The 20488-nt window shown below is 42.0% G+C and overlaps 1 protein-coding gene across 1 annotated transcript in view; it reads left to right on the top strand.

Moving 5' to 3' along the window:
• Window positions 1-728: 728 nt before the first annotated feature.
• DKK2 (dickkopf WNT signaling pathway inhibitor 2) overlaps window positions 729-20488 on the top strand; it is a 42450-nt gene continuing 22690 nt past the window's right edge. Inside the window, exon 1 of the mRNA XM_009703303.1 lies at window positions 729-956. Within this exon, the coding sequence (XP_009701605.1) occupies window positions 729-956 (228 nt within the window). The remainder of the gene's footprint in view (window positions 957-20488) is intronic.

Here is a 20488-nt window from a genome sequence, read left to right as displayed (position 1 = left end):
TCCCAGTGGTCCCGCCGCGGGTGGGTCCAGCCCTGGGACTCCCCCGAACCCCTTGCCCCGCACCAGTCGGGCTGCAGGAGGAGGAGGAGGAGGAGACCGGGTGCTTTCACTCCTGCTGGCTGCAGGGGCTGAGGCAAAAACAGAAAAAGGAGGAGGGGAATAAAAAGTAAAGAGCGGGGGGAGAGAGTGAAAGAAAACGAAGCCCAGCTTTTGCCGGTGCTGCTTGGATTGGGTCTGGTTTGAGTTTCCTCTCTGCTGGCTTGTGCAGCCAGAGAGGAGGAGTGGGGGGAAGGAACTCGCTCTTCCTCTGAAGCTGAAGCAAACGTGCTGGTGCCGGCACTGGTGGGGAGCTGCCCTGGGTGCAGTTGTCTCCTACCTCGTTGCTCTCAGCTGCTGAAGAATTGCCTGGACTTCTGGAGGACCTGGAGGAAAAAGCCATCACTTCACAGACCCGATAGTTGCTCAGTGCCTATAGACTTGACACAGTTGTTTTTTGTTTTTTGTTTTTTTTTTTTTTCCTAGGGGATTCTTTTTTTTAATTATCTTTTCTCCCGTGTCTCTCAGAACAGCGGTTCCTTGAGTGTGTGGCATTGAAATCCATTGCTTTGTTAACAACTTTGGGAGATATTTTTAAAAACTTTTTTTTCTCTCTTTTTTGTTTTCTTTGCCTTAAAAAAAAAAAAGAAAAAAAAAAAGAAAAAAAGATAATCCTTTTGGGGGGAGGGGAGATGATCGTGCTGATGTGGAATAAGTGCTCCTGCTGTCTCCTCTTACTAGCCGCGGTCCTGATCGTGGAGAGCTCCCAGCTAGACAGCTCCAGCTCCAAGGTGAACTCCATCAAGTCCACCCTGATGGGGGAGGCTCCAACTCAGGCAACCAACAGATCCGCAGGCATCCACCAGGGACTGACGCTTGCTAGCAGTAAGAAGGGCAAAATGCTAGAGCAGATGGGAAAAGCTCCCAAGCACTATCACCGGCAAGGAGAGGTAGGACATCGCTTCGTTGCTCGAGTGTCTGTCCGTCTGCGTGCTACATGCGAATAATTGCTAGTCTTCCCCTCACCACGTTGTTTTCAAGGCTTTGCTGTGTTAAAATGATTTACTTCATTGGGGTTGTCTTGGACAATGTCATCTCATAATTGCTGTCAGCTGTGCAAGTAGGAGTTGGAAGGTTTTAAACCTTTCATTTTTCTCTATAGGATTAATAACTGATGGAAGAAAGAATAATCTAAAAAAATATCACCTTCAGCATTTCTTTGTTTGACTCCTTCAAAGGGCTGCTAGAAGTGTAAACTCTCAGACACTATATGAATTGAGTTTGGATGGGTGAGGAAAATTTGAGCATAAAGTGAAAACTGTGTTTGCAGCAGTGAAACAACCTTGGTTTTAAAAATCACACCTAGCAAATTGATCTCTGCTATCTTTCTCCATGGTGAGAATAAAAAAGCATGCTGTCCCAGTGGCTATAGTTTAAGGCACATTAATTTGCATAATATGACAGAAAAAAAAAATCTAGGTTCCTTGTCCAGAATACGCTCCAGTGGTTGTGGAAGTTTTGTTTGGCGATGTCCAGTTGAGATAAGCAGGGAGTGCTTCACCCTGAACGTGAAGTTTGAGTGGAAGGAAGAAAGGAAAGGTTATAGAAATGTTAGGAAAAAAAGATCCTGACTTGCTGATGCAGTCTTCTTTCCTCTCTACCCTGCTTGGAAACTTGGAAATCTGATAGAAAATTATCTTCATTCAGCTATCTCTGTGGTAAACTATCAAGCAGCATTTTAAGCCATCAGTCCTCTACTTCCCTATCAAGTCTCACCTTGGATGGTATGAATGTCATGCATTGTGGTGTTGAAGGAGGTAGACTTCTTCAGAAAATATAAATTTTATACTATTGGGTATTACTAGTACCTCCAAATACAGCTGCTTTTCATAAGCAACAAACAGTGTAGCAGCACGGGAGCTGCCAACATTCAGCACTAAAAAGGCAAAATACTCAATCCCTGAAGGGTCTGTATCTTGCCTGCATTTTCCTTAAAGCAGCAGAGAAGCTGCAAATTCAAGTAATCCACTGGATTTGCTAAAGTGTCTCACATCAGCTTCCTAATAATTGAATGTTATCATCGGGTTTTGTGTGCAGGCATAATGACAGTGGTGGTAGTTTTGGGTTTTGCATGTGAGCGATTTGTTTTTAAACTCCTCCAAGCCTTCTTTCTCTAGCCACTCAATTGTTTTATAATTTACCCAGAATTTGGTCGCCTCTCCTTACCTCTGAGCAAAGTTTAGTAACAGATGCTGTGCTGAAGTTTCGTATTGCTAAAGTACTGTGCTCTCTCCTAGTGCGCATTGTAATAATTACTATGCTAAATCACCTTGAGGAAATACAGAAGCATGATATGCTTTCTTATGTGTTCTCCTTGGGTTTTCTTTTGTTTGCTGTGTATTCATAAAAAGTCAATATATAGGACCTATTTTCCCACTGAGTGTTATCTCAGTCCAGGAGTTTCCGTGTGGGTACTTGTAGGGCTGTGCCATACAGCCCCAAACATGATATATAATTTTTGCCATTTGGAGAAGCCTCGCCACCTTGCCCTACGTACAACATCCTTAGCACTCCAATGTGTATTCAGTGCGATGTTGAGAATGATTAACTATAATTCACCCAGTTCCTGGAAAACAAGTTGCACTGCCCACCGATTGCGTTTGCAAGATTTGCCTCTTACTTGCCAACCTGGATTGTTGGCTGGGGACTTCCAGTTACTGCCAAGAACTCACAAGGTACGCTTCAAGTCAGAGACAGCACTGTAGGTGTCTGTAACGGTAGAAGAGATGGCATGCACGTTACGATGTCCTGTTTGTAGCACAAGCAAAGACCCTTGGAGAATCAGTGACTTTGGCTCCCGGGGAGCAAAGCCTGACCTCCCATCAAGGGCTGCCGATGCGGATTTTGCCCTCTCTCCCTGGGACTCTGTCCCCGGCTCCTGCGCAGTCTCACGCAGAGGTAGGTCACCAAAGTGACTTGGGTTTGCTACCAATAATTGGAGATGTTGCTTTCGGCCATCTGCCTGAAGCAACACAATTAACACAGAACTGCAATAAAAAGAAGAAATAAAAAAAAAGTAGTAACTTTTGTCATAATGCTTTATCTTTGGTGATACTTCCAGTTGTGCAGGGTTGGTAAGCTGCTGCATTTTTAGCAGTGCTGTCACACATCTCAACCAATTAAGGCATGACATTTTCATAATTTTTTAAAAAGTACTCTCTTATTAGGTTAGCACTTGATTTGTTTAGATTATGGGACTTTGTGCTGAAGTTTTGCATGCCATTTGCTAAAAGAACAGGCCTGTGCTTTTCTTTCTAAAACAATCTGTTGCATTAGTGGAATTTATAATGTGTTAAAAGTAGGAGTACCTTTTATATCTTGGTAACATTAAACGGTGAGTTGAGTGTCTTGTTTTAGTAAGGACCAAGGATATGCAATGTAAAGGAAAATTAATAGAATTTTGCTGTTGTGACCGCTCCGAGATGTGCATTCAACTGTCTGCAGATATATGTAGTAGAAATCAGAGGACTCTCACCAAAAGTGATGAAAGGACCAGCAACCTATTTGCTTATTCAGCTTGGTAGACTGATGCACTTTCAGGCCATTTCTCGGATACGTTAATGTAACGTTTTCAATTACGTTAATTCTCAGGACTAGGAGCAACTTGGGAGTCTTTAATCAGCAATAAATCAACGGATACAATAGTTCATGGCTTATCTAGAGTGTTGATGTATTTCAGCTGGTAGTTACAGTGCTCCTGCCCAGAAAGGGAAGATCCCGCGCTCTTTTGTCAGGCAAAGTTCCAGTTCAAATTAATGAAAATACTCACATGAGCAAAGCAAACTGATCCGGTTTGCTGGAGGGACTGGCGGGGCAAATGTGGATTTTAGTAAGACTTACATTTTTATGTCTTTCTGAGGAATATTATTTATTTTCTGTTCTTATTCCCTTTACTGCCTTGGATCAGCAGAGAATGAGAAGCACCGACGTGCTAAACCGGCGAGATTTCACCGTCTTCACTGTTCTTCACTGTCACTCCTGTTTTCCCCTTTCTGCAAACTGTTAATGTTTTCCCAATCTCACAGAGAATTGGAAAGTATCTACAGCATTTGCACAAGGGAAAAATATGCTCAGAAATAGGACCGTACAGTGCGTGTTAGACGAGGTTACTTTTGAGGAGTCAGTACTATATACTGTCTGCCATCAATTTCCTTTCAAAACTTGATTTAGAGAAGTGGCTTCTAGAACAGCTGACACCTCAGTACTGTAGCCTCTCTGGGAAATTGTTCTGGATATATCATCTCTCTAAATAACACAATACAGTGAATAGAGTCATAAATGAAAAAGGCTGGATTAGCAATGGCGATGGATGAATTTTTCTGCATGTTAGCTATGGCTTCTACTGTGTTAGGGCAAGCTCTCCCATGTGAGTGCTCTCGCTCGACTACAGAGATGCAACTGGAAAAGGAAAATCCCACGTATTGTAGCCGTGATTGAAAGGCCTAGCCGTTCCGCAGATTTCTGGATGATGGCTCTATGGTCTCTTTAATTCACTTCACCAGCTTTCTGACTTCTTGCCTCTGGGCTGTAGCTCCCGCTCTCCTCTGAGGCTTGTCCCCTCCGTCAGTGCTGGGGTTTGCACTCCTTCGCACTCAATCCCTTTAATGATCCTGTAGACGGAGACCTACCAAACTTTATTTCTAGCCGTTTTTGTTCTTTAATCCGTGGGCGCTGTTATCTTCTGCCCTTTCCAGTGCTGGCCACAAGCCATAATTTTGGCTCTCTCCCCAGCAAAATGTGTGTCTCGTTCCCTTCGCTGCTGCGTAGCTGGTTGGGTTTGCGCTTCCCGCTGGGATTCGCCCTCCCACTTCCCCCACGCACACAACGGGAGCAGCAGCAACGAAGGGAAGAACCGGGACGGCCAAGAGAGGGGACCGGCACAACTGTGGGGTTGAATAAGAGATAATGAGGTCTGGAAAAGGGAGAGAGGAGGGAAAAGCTGGGGCAAGTTTTAACACTGCAGAGGCACAACAGACCGATAGCAGATAAGGCTTTGTACTCCAAATGTACTCGGTTTAATTTTAAGAATGTATTTTATTTTGTTTTTGAACTCTATCACAGCTTGAGCTAAGAGGCTTCAGACCACAGAAGCCAAACCAAAAAGGCATTAATCCAAATGGCTAAGTTGGCACTGATCTCATACCTATCAGTGCATGGACATACATGTTTTTCTTGAACAGGACGTAGTTACCCACAAGGTCTTGCTAGAAAATGCTTGGATGATGCTTTGTAGCAAGTAAAACAGCATGAGACGTAGTAATTGACTGCAGTGCCCTGAGAATGTTACAATAAAATGTACCAAAGACACCAAAAATGTAACCGCAATATCTTGAATAGCTAGCAACCGAGGCAGTATAAATTATTTCTCCATGGGATTAAAAATAAATTAATTACAATACCTAGAAATTACATCCAGCAACAGCTGGGTTGGTTGTTTGTTTTTTTTTTTAAATAAAAAAATTAATACAGACTTGCTAAATCTGCAGAGGTCACCAGAGAATGTATTCTTTGCTCTTGCTGTTAGGAATCTGGGAGACATACTGGTTTACTGGCAGCAGTCTTGCTAAATAGCCGAGTGGCTTGTCTATTGATTGCAAAAACGGGATGCAGAGTATTATCCCCTTCCTGGGTCATGCTTGGTGTCCCCTTCAATTTGTTACTATTTGACTTCTTAATATGGACCAAAAGCTCCTATAAAGTGGCTTTCCTACAACTATTTCCTATTAATGGTGCAAGAATGCCTAGAAAACTTCCAGGACTCTGATGTGCTATTGGGTGTGCAAATACTTAGGAAGAGTTAGTTTCTGTCTGGAAAGTTTGTCAGAGCCTAAGGATAACACAAAAGATGATGAAGCATGATTACGTTTTGCCCTCAGAAAAATGAGTCTGATTAATTCATTATGTTTGATTAACTGATGCTTTGCAGATGCAAATATAGCACAAATTTAATTTTGATTTTAATTATCTCAACACCGGATGTATCTTGCAAGCACTTCATATCTCATGGTTTGTCAGTTGAGCCTTTGGTCCTTTTACAGTTGTACTTACAAATGCCTCACCCTGGAAATGTCATTTAGGAGGAATTCAGCTCTGCAAAGGAGGAGTCCTGTGAAGCTCCTGCTTCTGTTTGTTTTTCAAGCAGTGCTTTCCTCTTCAGATTTTGTGTGTCTGAGCATTTTTTTTAAGTATATCCAAACAAGTTTTATATATGTGTAAAATCGTCAATTTGGAGAAGACCTTCAAAGCAGAGACCTTCCCTTCCTGCTTGGGCTTGCCGAAGCCCCTGCCAAGCTCATGCTACCCCCACGTGCACACAGTGGTGGTGGCTGGGAAGGGTCAGGGTGCAACGGGCCAGGCTTGGAGCCCACTGCCCAGACTTGGGCCGTCGTTGGCATGTGGCTCGTCACCGTGTCCCACCGCGGCAGTGGGGACCTTCGTGTTGGTGTCGGCACTGCAGTCGTTAGATATTTATGTTAGATTTGAGGAGCTGAAGTTTGTATGACACCACAGAAATGGGGAAGAAAACCAGAAACCACCTTTCTGCTTTTCCTAAAAGTCAAAAAAATACAGTTTTTTTTAGAGAAGTGAGGATAATTCTTTGGAAATCCTTGTCTTTCAGTGCTATGTTCTAGGCTGTGTTTCTGGTACCATTAGGTTGAAACCAGCTTCTATGAACTTCATATCCATAGATGTGAAAGACCCATACAAAAGCCAAGTAGATCAGGAGGTTTGTTTTGTTACTCTTTAAAAATTAATTTTGCTTGAAAAAGTATTTATTTTCATTAGAAAACATGAATATTCATCTCTTCTTTTTGATCAAGTATAGGATGTGCAATGGCCATATGTGTCCCCAAACTGTCACTTTTCCTCAGTATAATTTTTCCCTGTTTTTGATTGAATGGCAGATTTATTTTAATGGAAAATATCATGAACACAAAGCAATTTTCAAATTGCAATGAAATGTGAAAATAGGTAGATTTGTGATACTTCCAAGTGCGCTGCAGAATCCTTTGCTCTAGAATGAGCTACAGAAAACAGTGTGAGAGAGAGAGATGATGCAAAAGGATACATGCGGTCATACTGAATGACCAAAGCACAGCAGTTTTCAAATAAAATAATACGTTTTGTTCGTCTTTACCATTTTCTTGGGATCAACTCTATGTCCATCTACGATTTATACATTTGTGTTCATAGAAACAGAACTTGAGTTATGACAATTAATGGATAAACAGACAGTGGGAATGGGGATTTCACTCATTCAGCAGCTATTTTGTTCTTACTAAAGGAAAGACCAGGGCAATGCTACAAAAAAAAAAGAAAAAAAGTTTGAGTTGTTGTATTTTTCCCCCCTCAAAGCGTATAAGCGTACGGTTCAGCCCCTTGGGACTTTCTTAAAGCTAAGCTTTGATATGATTGAATTTTCATATGGGCAGCGATGAATCTTGGAGACACGCGTGTTGCACATATGTAGTGCAAATGGCACTGGTTTCGCATTTTTAGCAGTAAAGGACGGTGGACTGTTCTGCACATGCTCGGGAATGAGGTGTTGCTTCACTCTGCGAGCCCTCTGCCTCATTCTCTGTGCATCATGTAAGTGTGAACCAGGCCGTGCATGCTTTTAAAAGCATATTTATCGGTCCAGTGAATGAGAGGCCTTCCAGTGAATGAGAGCTGCCTTTTGGCAGCTTGTGTTGAGTGAAGCAGTGGCTTGCTGTCAGCGTGATCTCTTCCCCGCAAGTCTGAAATGCCTAAAGCGGAGATTTCTTAAAAGGAACTGCAAACAGAATATGTTTATGTTGCAGTAGGAAACTTTTATTCTTGGAATCTCATTCTTAACTAGAACGGCATCAGGGAAAGTAATGCATCTAATGGGGGAAAAGCTCCTTTCTTTTCCCTTTTGCACAGGGCAGGGTAGTTTCCAGAATTGTTTCTTTTGCTATGTGCTCCTACAGAAAACAGCGCACCTCTTCTTGACAGCCTGCAGACATCCTAAAGCTGGACGTCTTGCTGTAAAACAAGGTTTCTGGAAGCGAGGGACAGAACTGTATGTAAAACCCCTAACAGAAATGCAAAATACTAAGCCTAACTCACCTAGTTGGCATTAACTTAGTTCAATTCATTTTCAGACGTATCAGAAAGAATTTGGCTGTGTCAACAAAAAAAGAAGGTACTGATAGATGTGCCACTATCTTGTATTTAACCTTTTTTGCTTTTGTATGACTTTCTCCCCTCCTTTTAGTATTGGGGTTTTTTACAGCAAAGCTCTAGTGTTTTATGAAGTACAACCACAGTACCCTGGATGACCAGTGTCAAGTACTCATGTCAACTCAAAAGGAGCCATAGAAATTATTTTTTTTTTTTCTTTAATTGGGGCTTGGGTCCCATCTGAAATAGCTTAGGTTTTTTTCTGAAGTCACTATTAAAAATAGATTTTGGGCTTCCCAATGCCGTAAGCTCTAAGGAAGACTCCACCTGCCACCTGCTCTTACGGCTGGATGTACCGGTGTGCCTGAGCGCTTTGCCTGATTTTGTTACGGTGGCTGTGTTCATGTGGAGTGTAACACAGAGGTGCTTTGGCTTATGTGGTCTCTGTTCAGGCTGAGTTTTTATACAGCGTGGGTTGAGAAGGAGAAAAACCTCTGTCCAATGGGACTTAGAGCTGCAAGCAAGAGATGGTGTTAGGGAGCCTCGGGCTTGGCAGGCAGTTTGGCTTCGCAGTGGGGCTTCAGTAGCAGCTGAGTGAAAAATGGCCAAAAGAAGCTTCTGTTGGCCTGATCTGGCAGGGCTAGTAGAGACTTGCCATATTTCTTTGGTTTTTCTGTTTTGGCTTGAAAATGAGAGAGCAGAGCCTGCCTCCCATCCAGTTCACTGCGAATTTCCTGAGAGACTCAGGATCCTGTTTTCCGTCTTAAAAAGGAAAAGTGTGTGTTTCTCTCTCTCTTGTGGGGCATTAGGTTGTCCGGGACACAGAGACTGGGCTGTGAGTCTCCTGCTTCTCCTCTTTGATATGAGGAGTAGTAGGTGCATCCTTACTTTCTTTTTCAAATGTCATCTCCCCTTCTTCAGGCAGGAGGGAAGGAGACAGGAGATGTCAAATGGCTATTTCTTCTTTTAGAGGCAGACAGGACAATGGCATTCCTTACCAAAGAAACAGTTACAAATTGTGATGAAATAGTTAACATATAGCCTTCATATAGGGATAGACCAGATGGTGAGTAACATGAAGGGATAATCGTGGAACAAGCAGAAGGGAAGTAAACCTGGCTACTGTCCTGTGTTTGCATCGGAGAAAAGAGTGACCATTTGGCAGGCTAGAGAAGGTGGCACAGCTGGAGTGTTATCTGATGATAAATTAATGAGTATTTATGGAAATAAACAGCCTGGCATCGTTGGTCTTCTCTTTGGGGGACAGGGGGGGTATCGCATTAACTCCCTGGTAATTTACTCCAAGTAAACGTGAAAACTGTTTCATGTATTTAGCATAGCCTGAAAGTTTTACCAGGCTTGTCACTCTTAAATCTCAGTGTGTCTTCCACTCAGGTAGTGCTAATGATACCATCTGACCCACGTAACCAACCCCATGCCATAATGTGTGAGCTGAACACTACGGGGTTGCCCAGCGAGACTGGAAGTTGATCTTCCAGACCCTCTCAGCTGCTGTTACTCTCAAGGAACCCAAATTTGCAGTGTATGTTATTCATAACCAAGTAGTTCAACCAACTCCTGTGGTGAGGAGAGAGAGTAGGTGTGGGTAAGAACTTGAAGGATGAAAATCCTGGGTGCCGTGGAAGGACCGGGAAACCAGGAGGTTGCCATCCTCCCTCCACACCTTCTCCAGGGTGGAGCCAAGTGTTGATGCTGCCTTGTGCATCATCTTGGAGGTAATGAGGAAAACTGCCTATCAAAAGCTAGGCTTAGAAGGCTACTTTATATTTCGGTGGAGGGGCTAAACTGCATAAAACATTTTTGTAATTGTTTGAATAAATATAGGGGTTTTAAAATGCCCTTCAGGAATGCTTGTAAACTTCTGTGAATGGTTTTGTCCTCATTGCTATCTTCCAAACATCCCACTCCTCGCCAAGGAAATGGCTTTTTAACAAGAAGAATCCTCTGGAAATGACTTTCCGAGGGGGTCCTTGCCACAGCAGCTGCAACAAATTGCAACTGAACTTCAGCCCCAATTGTTTTTTATTGTTAAAAGGATAAGTGACCAAATGAAGACTTGTATTGTAGCTTTGCGACAATTTATTAAGTATCAAATTGTAGTGTTGTCTAACCAGAAGATTAAGGTTTTCTCTACGGAGGGAAATTTCTCTCAGACTTTGTATCAGTGCTTAAGCTGAAAGAGGCTGGGAATGTCTTGCTGATCCCAAACTGTCCTGTGGTTAGGCTGACTTGGGGTTTTCCTTCCACCGAGCCCTCATGGCTGGGGCCTGGCCAGCGATGTCAGCGCAAGCAGAGGATAACAGCACGAGGCAGCCGAAAAGAGAAGTCACGGCACTGCAGTCTCTACCACTCCCCGCCGTGTAAACAAATCTCCAGGGGGGCATTTTCTGAGCAAGTTGTTTTTAAGTAGCAGCATAGCTTTAGCATAGCTGAGATTATGCTAATTGGGAAGTATTTTCGGCACATTTTTCCAAATAAGCAACACGGAGTCCAGGGAGGTCAAGGAAGGATGGAGCAAAGCCTTGGGATGGTGCAGGCTGCTTCCTCGTGTCTTCGAGCAGGGTTTGCCAGCTGGAAAGGAGTTGCAGGTCTGCTTGCCTTCCCCTCCGCCTCTCTGCTCCAACTTCAGGGAGGAGAAGGAAGACTCTGCCCCTTCGTTTCTCTAGAGAAGTAACTAGAATGGGAAAGAAGGTGCTTCTTTTATTACGTGGGAAAGAGGAGGTTCTAGGTTTTGGTATTGCACAAATATATAAAATGTGCTAGAGAGCACAAAATTTTCTAAGGATTTCAGAGGCTGGAACTCAGGCTTTCTTAGCCTATGTATTTGTCTATATGCATATGAAAATCTTGGTTTAAGTATTATCTAAACAACAGTGGTAGACAGAGATAAATTATAAATTAAAATGCATTGTTATTGTAATTGAAAATGCAAGAGCTTTCTTTATCTTTGTATTTCACTGGAAGTGCAGAAGAAACAACTGGCTGGAGCACTGAAAGGGGACGGTTATTGGGTGGTTGGAAGAATGAGTTTGAAAGCCAAAGTTTCATGTTTAGCTTTTTCTCACTTGCTTTTCTGATTTGCCAGACTGGGAAGCACATATTTGGCCCTATGCTTGACAGGGATTTTGGATGACTTTATTAAAAAACATTTGTAAAATGCTTAAAGACCTTCACGCGTGGAGAGGCCTGATAGTTAGAAGATGTTCATTTGAAATGCAATGTCTGTTATGGCTGCACTTCAGAGAACTCAGGTTATGGAGGGTTTAAATACCAGACAGCAAAACTAGAGAGGTTCCCCAGTCCCTGGGAAAGCAGATTTCTAACGAGCTTCATGGGTCAGGTTCCCCCCTTCCCCAGGCACGCTGGCCTTGCTGTCACTGCTGTAGGTTTGGGATTTGGGTTTAGTTTGTTCATTACAGTCGCAAGGGTGATGGCTTTTCTTAAACACTGTCCTCTTAAGTTATCAGTGAAGGATAGATAAGAGAATCTTTATTACAGGCACACATGTGCACTGCAGGTGTGAAGGGAACTCTTAAACTGTTTACGAGCACACAAAGCCCCACGAACAAAGAGGGCAGAAAAGAATGTTGTCATTTTAAGGAAAAATATGTTTTAAGGCCCTGTTAAAAATAAAGCCAAAAAGGAATAGCAAATGGGCTGCAGATTGTCTGTGTAACAGGGATTAGCACCGAGAAAATCTTTCATTTTTCTGAACAGGCATGTACCACAGACAAGCCCGGCTAGTCAAGGTAGCATTTGATATTGGAGGGGGTATCCACGTTCAGGCTCTTGTCTCATGGAGTTACCCACAAAAATCCCCCTCCAACAGGAACAAACAGAGTAGGGATAGCACTGTCTTAAACCTGTTTTAAAGGTTTTAGATGAATAGGAGTCAGTGCATCTGTTGTACGAGCAGGTGCTATAGCGGTGTATGAGTTCCATGTCTGGGCTGCAGTTGTCACTCTTGAATTTGGTGGGACTGAAGTCTATTTTACAGCTAAAGGGTCAGAACGGAAGGGTCAAGGATGGGGAAAATGAGAGAAAACCCGTTCTCTTCTGTAACAGCCATGTGATGATTTCTTTACTTGTTCAGGAACAGCTTTCAGGTCCACTGAGGGGAACATCCGTAATGGTGGTGACAATTCAGCACCCAAAGAAATGATGTAACTCACTCCCCTCCAGCACTGTTTCCCAGCAGATGTACCAAAAAAATGTGGCCACAGACGTAAGTTCATGCTGCCCAGAAATGCCACGCTTCGGCTCCTGACTCTGCAAAACATGCTGTCTCATTGCCCATCTTATCCAAAGAGGTGCCAGAGGCTTCTGCACAGAAAGCTGTCTCAAAGGTTAGACCTGCTTATAGATAGGATGAATTTGAAGGGTATTTATGTATCTAACTCTCTGAATACTTTCAGTGGGAATTAGGTTCTACATGCCTTTAGGGAGTGGGATCGTGGCCTTTTCCATGCAGGAGAGAAATCCAACTCAGAGGAAATCATCTGGCTGAGACTCCCTCGCTGCAAAGCGTGCGCAGGGACAAGGAGCTGTCTTGTCTTTTGCGACCTATGTAAGATAGTCTGAACCTGGTCATCAGAATAATTTGTTATAAATATTATTACAGAAAAAGTTAAATCAGAATAATTTATGCTGTTCCCTCATCGATGAAACAATGATATGAAAGATCGGTGACGGATCTGTATCTAACGTACCAGACACAGTTCTTCTGGCCCTTCTGTACGGGTTTCGATCTCCGTCCAGAGTAACCCTTTTCTTAAAGCAGTGTCATTTTTTTTTGGTGTAAAACAGGACAAAGATGCAAAGATGTTGCAAGCAGAACTGTAGCGTTTCTCTTTAATGAGCCTCTTCCTGACCCACCCTATGTAAAGCCGTTGACACATCATGTGTTGTGCAGCTGGGACAACTACCCTGGCACATGTATCTGACACATGAACGTATTGACTTTGGCCTTTTGGAAGCACCGGACCCATGCTGTTCTCCAGAGATGTGTCTAAGTCATTTCCCAGATACCGTGGATATAGCAGCGGTAGGAGCAAAAGCTGAAGTGGAATTCACTAATTCAGATTTAGCTGATTCTGTGAAAACAGATTGCACAACAGAGACTGACACTCAGTTTCTGGATTTGATTTCTTTTTTCCCTGGTTTGACCTCCAGTGCTCCTTCTGGCTGTTGGTCAGTATTCAGGTCTCAAGTTGTAGTTCGTGTGCGTGTGGGTTTTTTTGTTTGGGGTTTTTGGGAGTTTTTTGGGTTTTGTTTGTGTTTTTTTTTTTCTTCTTTTTTTATATGCAAGACTTTTGCAATGTAGCAGTTTAAATTTGAATTTTACCCCTTGACCAACGGGCAGACCAGTTTCTGTGAGATACCAGCAGGAGGGCTTGAAGGGCTGCTTAGGTGGCACAGGGCTGAATTTCAACCAGGGTAATCCACGCTGCTGGAATATCACGAGCAGACAAGAGCAGTCATGAACACGGTCCGTGTGCTGTCGGTGGCACAACACGTGTCTGTGTCACTGCCGAACGGGACCTTGGCTGCTCCTCGTGCTGTCGACTTCACTGAAGTCTTTGCGCTTGTACGCTTTGACCACTTGTCAGTAAAGCATCACACTGCTTTTACTTTTGATCCCTTTCTGTCCTAAATGACCTTATTGGCAGGAAATCTAGTAGCTACTAGAAGACATTTTGTGAACACTTGCTTCTTCTAAAGTTTAATTTCACAGTATGTTTCACCTGAATATTTTCCAGAACAAAAAACCTCAAACGCTCCGCTGTCCTGATAACATGTGTGAGCCTGAGGCTTCCCTCTTCCTTCCAGCCTGCCTCACAAAACGCTCGGTTAATACTCAGCCTTAATCGTTACTTGTAAAGATAATACTAAAGTTCATGTTTCAAAAGCAGCACTCTCTTACCAGGCTAACGACAGATCGAAATCAAACGACTCCATTTCTGGCAAGTAATTTACCACTGCTCTTCAAGCACTTGCGTGAACAGAGCTGTAGCTGAAGTACAAAAGCTTTAAACCAAATTTGCAAAGGATAACCCATTTCATAACTAATTAGAATAACTAATACTGATCAGTAGACAGGAAAAAATAAGCAGGACTAAACTGCCAGCTTTCATAGTGCAGGGAAGCTATAAGCAAAGTTTCACACAAATCTGTTAGAGACTGACGCTTTTCAACGTATTGGTAAATTGTCTGGAAAACAGGGGATTAGTGAGGCACAGAAGGTTTTAATGAAAGGTATTCAGAACAGTAAGAACTTAAATGGACCACAAGGAGTTGCAGTAAATGTCAGTATACTGAGCATCTGAGAAATAAATCCCACAGGTAAAATTCCACTTCTATAGGTACAAAGCAATGTACGTGGCATAATGTGACAGCAGTTAGGCACATACAGTGGTAACGTCTAAATTAGAGTCACTTTAACTATCAGTTAATGGTGAAGCAGCAGCAGAGACAAAAATTGAATATTTATTTAAAAAAAAAAAAAGCCAAGTAGAATATCAGGAACTGAGAACAAAACAGACGGCATTTTTACACTACTACTCAGTTCATGTTGCTGAATAACTGTTAAAAGAATATAGAAGCAGTCAGGATTAGATGGGGGAGGAGGACAGGAGGGATGATCAGAGCAGCAGAACTGCTTTAACACAGGAGAAATAAATAGGACACAGTGCCCCAGTTTGGAAAAGGGATGCCCATGGGAGAACAGGACAGAGAGATATGAAATAATGAAAAGTGAGGAAACGGTGAGTGGGGAGCAAGCACTCAGTATTTGCCCTAGAAGAAGAGCCAAGAGCAGACAGTGTGAAATTATCAGCCAGCCAGGAACTACTTTTTCATCTTGTATAGCTCATTGCCACATGATGCTGTGGGAGCCATATGGAACTGCTCAAACGGAGATGAGACAGACACAGAGGCGAGAGATTGCACTGGTAGGTACTAAACACAGCGGTAAAACTTCCAGCTTCAGATGTGCCTAAGCTGCTTTTGGCTGAAGCTGGGAGAATGCATTTGGGGAGAAATCCTTCTGTTCTTGCCTACATTCTTACTCCTTGGAGTATTTGCAACTAGCAGGACACTGACCTGATCACTTTGCTCTGTTACATTATGGCAACTTTTATGTACTTATGTAGTGTATCAATAATTCACTATTTTTGTCAACATAATAAATAATTATCAATTTATATTTTATCAGTATCATAAATAACCCAGCTTGTTACCTCAGCTTACCAGGAAACTTAAGCCTATGTGCTTCAACGTAAGCATTCGTGTTGTCTTGTTTACCTCAGCTAGGATATGCGTATATAAATATCAGTCAGGCAAATATTTAACTACTTTGCTGGACTCGATCTTTGGGTCTATGACAAGCGAGCACTGATTTTCATATCCTCTCCAGTGCCCACGGACATCAGTGTGAACACTCCCACAAACTTCCGTGTGGGTTTGTTAACCAGAGAGACTTCCAGGCAAAATGTTAAATATTCCAAAGAGATTGCTGTGGCGAATGGAAAACATGACTATAATGAAAAGGAAATGGAAAAACGAAGAAATAGACAAAGAGGCTTAGGACAGATTTACAAAGTATGTAGCACGCACAAGTCGGGGGAGACTTTTCAAAGAATTTTGCTACCATTTAGTCAGCTACGGAAGTAAATACTTTCAAAAAAGAGTCAGATTTTCAAGTCATTCATGACTCAGAATGAAGGGGTTTGGTTTTCGGGGGTCGTTTTGCTTCCTCAAGCTTTTTTTTTGCTCATGAGTAAATTCTTCCCTCCCAAATTATCATTATACATAGAGCTGTGTATCTTCATCCTTTATAGAAACTTCGTAAATACATCCTGCAATTTTGTAGCGAGCTTCTACGTAAACTCTGTGTAACCTAGCGAAATGACTTAAATTTACCTTCAGAATCCACCTTCTTTTTTCTGCTCAGACCTCTCAGCCCTTCTGTATGCACAGTTATCTTTGAAGGCAGAGTTCGCCATAGGCAAGGTCAGCAATCTTGGACCCGACAGCGGAGTAAGCGTCACTCCCTCGCGACCTCGTGGCGGAAGCAGTCGATACTTCCTCCTGCCTCTTGCTGAAGTATATTCTAAGCTGGTGCAAATACGCAACTCTGGAAGACAAAAGTGAGATTTTTCTTCTTTAAATATATCTATTTCAGTGGTGCATTAATAGAACACTTTACTAGCGCAAATTATATTTATCGCTTCTGTTGTTAGAACAACCTTGCAGCTTTTTGAAAAGTCTAACGTTTCCAAAGTTGCTACAGTTTTGATGGAAACTACTCTCACACCAGGGAAGTACAGGGTTGGCTGGCTCTGTTATACAAATAGGTACAGACAGCTGAGGACAAAAACCAACTCAGGATTACAGTCAAACAACCCAAGAATCTCCTACTTTATCTTTCAAATCTATTTGACCAGAGATTTTAGGGAGCCTAAACAAAAGTCACGGTGTTATAAGTGCTGGCGGGGGGGCATGGGATGGTTTCTTGCCCTGCTTTCACCGGATCTCCCTCTGCATCAGGCAAAACTGGGAATTTGCACAGCCTAAAAAATAGTGTTCCCTCCGCTGTTCCCCTTAGCCACAGTCTCTGGTTACCAGCTCTGACTTAATGAATATCAATAGTAATTAATTTTTTTTAAAAAAAACCCTTCTTTGATCTCCTCTTCCACCTGCAAACTCCAAACCAGTTAAGAGCCATGGTTAACGCACATGCTTATAATGGTTTGGCATTCAAACCTGGATTCCAACCGCCCAAGTTCAGTAAAAAGCTTGGCAGAGCCCCTGCTTCTCCACTGCACTTGAGAGCAAAACGTGACGTCTTGTGACTAGTTGATTGACGTGATGAGTCTTGTCACATTTATGGCTAATGCAGCACGTGATTTTTGATAGATGTGACCAAGTCCAGTCTGCTCCCTTCTTAAAAGTAGAAGTGGAAAGGAACTTGCTATCCTGAACTTGACTGCTTGTTAAAGTCTCTGATTTTGACGCCTTTTTGCTGGGGAAAAAAAATCCCAATTAATGGTGCGTATTTGTTTATTCTGCTGGTTTTGTGCATAAAGCATATTGGTTATCTGAGCGCGCTGTTTTTAATGGGCATGTGATATAGTATTTACAAGGGCCACAAATCCTTGCTTGGTTGGTTTTGGATTTTTTGGACTAATGTGAGGCTGTTGGGTCCCTTTTACAGTTTTAGGTACATAGTATGATTTTTTTCAAATTGAGCTTCCAGCAATACTTACAGATTGTAGCTGGAAAACACTGGGTGCTTAGTCACTTTTGAAAATCAGCCCACTTTTCTAGAAGTCTAGAGAAAGCCTGGGTCACAGCTCCGCTCCGTTGTCAGCAGTTCTCATGTTAGCATTTTCAAAAATTAATCAAAACCCCCAAATTCTTTCCTCATGTCCTCCTCTCAAGACAACAGTGTTATGCCTTTGCAAGACAGTATATTTAAAAGCAAAGAATTATTAAATAATTATAAAATTAGAGTGCATGGACCAACACTGCACAAACATGTTCAAGAAAAAGACAGAGTTGGTAAAAGACATCTAATAAAAATTAATGTATCTCTATATTGATGGGGACATGAATAGAGAAGCTCCCAAGTCCCTTCTGGCTTGCGGGCTGTCAGCCACCCAAGCCAATACAGGTCTGTGTGATGTGGTGATAAAAACATTGATTTGCTGCTTGCACCTTGAAACCACAGCATTGCTGTTGCTGATAGAAATGCCCTGCTGAGACTAATACAGATTTGGGGTTTTGGAGATTGTTTTTAGTTTTGCAATGACGTTTCTTTGCTTAAAAAAGGATAATTTAGGAATTGTTTTTATGACACAGAATTTGAAAAAAGCAGGAGGCACTAAAATTCCCTGGAATTGGAGCAGAATCCCACCTCTTCTTTTCCCAAAGACATCTATCCAGACCTAAGTCTCTCCTGGGGATTCAGCAAGACTTCCTACATAGGCAAAAAGAAATATTTTAACTTCAGTGTTGCGTTACCTTCAAAGCATTGCATTATTAGCATTAAAGGGCGCATAAGTAGAAGTTAAACTGAAATAGAAGAACCGAGCCATTCAAACAGTTCTAAGTGCACAAAGATTGGAGAAAGAGTGAAATTACTTTCCCAAGATGCTCCACTGTTACGTGTGTGTAAATTAAACTGAAAGCGGTGAAATGTGCTCCAAGAGCTGTATTCAGCAGCCGACCATCTCATTCAAAACTGTAAAGGGACCCCTTGATTCACCCTTGGGTGGGAGCCTGTCATTGTAAGCATAACGTTTGGTCAGCTCAGTCATCAGCTGTGCGAAACTTTTATGGCATTGATTCCAAAAACTTGTTGTTGTGTGCCATCTGAATGTCTCCGTGATGTAAAAATGCTCTTCTCTGAAACACACACAGGATATTTTAAGGAACTCAAAACATTTGGAAGATGATAACATAGATGACCAATCCAAACATTTACACAATGGGAAGTAGCGTATTTTCACAGAAGACAGACACAGATGAAATTAATAAAGAATGGTGTTAAATGTCCCAAAGTTGAATAGGAAGTACACAGGTTGAAAATGATACTGTTTAAATCATTATTCCTTTAAACAGTATTTTTCCTAAAGTTGCCTTGGAAATATTTGTTTTTAAAAGATGCACACCTAACGTATTTTCTACTTTTGGAACTCCATTTTTTGACAGAATAATCTGGTACCAGAATTCCTGGAAACATCAGAACTTAGTGAGTGCTTTTAGCGCTTAAGAAGAAACAGAAAAAAACGTAGTGGAAAAACTGCAAGACTTCACTGGGACCGCTCCATTTTCCCATAAAAATTCTTGGAATAAAAAGCTGCTTTTTTCTTTTTAATCGTTCAATGAAAAAAAATGTGCTGCATTCACAATTTGTACAGATTCTAAGCAGAAGAATATCACAATTTATTGTAGACAGGAAAAGTATTTGCTTTGGGAACCTGCATTTGCTCTTGAATCGGCAGGTTACTGCTGCATTCATTTTCCATCCTTCTCGGCTTTCACGCTTGCTCATCCATCTCTTCGCCATGTTATATTGTTCAGTTTAGTAAACTCTGGAGTGTACAGAAATCTGAGTTCCCAGGACTCTGAATTAGGCTGGAACTCAATTCATCTGACAGACTTTTGAAACTGGGGCTGTAATTCCCAGTTCGTTTAGATACTTAACGATCATTTAACCTCCTGTCTGTATTTGTACTTGCTGACTCGCTTTTTAGGCAGTACAAGTCAGTCAGCCTTCAGATCAGAAGCATGTGGTGCCCCTCCAGCAGACAAACATTTTCCACCAACATTTTGAAGAGAATAAAAATCTAAATAAATAACCCCCAAGGTTGAAAAAAGCCTATTCACCAAACATTGGTGAAGTAATTCCACAGGAAAAATAAATGTTCAGTAAAGTGATCTTTCATTTGAAAATTGGATCCAGATTTTACAAACTGAGAAGGGTGAACAACTGTGTCAAATGCAGGGCAATGCAGTTTGGCTGCAAAGCGTGTTGCCACAGAGTATGAATGTTCTGCTTACGGAGAAGTGCAATCTGGGCAAAAAAAATAAACAGTTTGTCTATCAGCAAACTGTTGAAATCATGGTAGCGTGAACGCTATCCCTCATGAATTACGTACAATTCATGTATATGTACCATCTACCAGCTACTTCAGAATGATACCGTTCAGGACAGATTCATCTGGCAACACATCGTTTTGAAAATGAAGAGTGCTGTCCTTTGAAGAAAGATGGTAAAATCATTATGTCCGCAAGGCAACAAAAACAGAGCACAAAACGAGACTTTGGGGAAAATCAAGCATTCGGTTCCCTGGTTATCTTTTGTTCTAGCATTGTTGTTCCTTGGTTAAATTCATCATTATTGCCTTTATATTCTCCTTTCATGAGGAAAAGAATTTGCTTCTACCATGGAACTAACTGTAGTAGTAGTATCTTATTGAGGATGGAGGGAAGGAAAGCAGAGTAGGGACTAAAGGGCTAATTAACCTGTTAAACTGCCGCGTTATAACTGCTGCCTCTTCAAGCAGCCATGGGAATTTGAAATCCAAGGTTCCTTTTCTGAAAGGAAAAATCACTGTAAGCTGTCATAACTTGGAAAACCTCATTCTCCCCGAATTGCACTGACTTTGTTCCACCTGTGCAAGTGCTCTGAATTGAAAGGAAATTGCAGCAATACAATATT

The sequence above is a fragment of the Cariama cristata genome, unplaced genomic scaffold (genome assembly GCF_000690535.1).
Source record: "Cariama cristata isolate BGI_N322 unplaced genomic scaffold, ASM69053v1 scaffold2617, whole genome shotgun sequence".
NCBI lineage: Eukaryota > Metazoa > Chordata > Aves > Cariamiformes > Cariamidae > Cariama > Cariama cristata.
The sequence above is the reverse complement of the archived record's forward strand: the minus strand, read 5'-3'. Positions and strand labels throughout refer to the sequence as shown.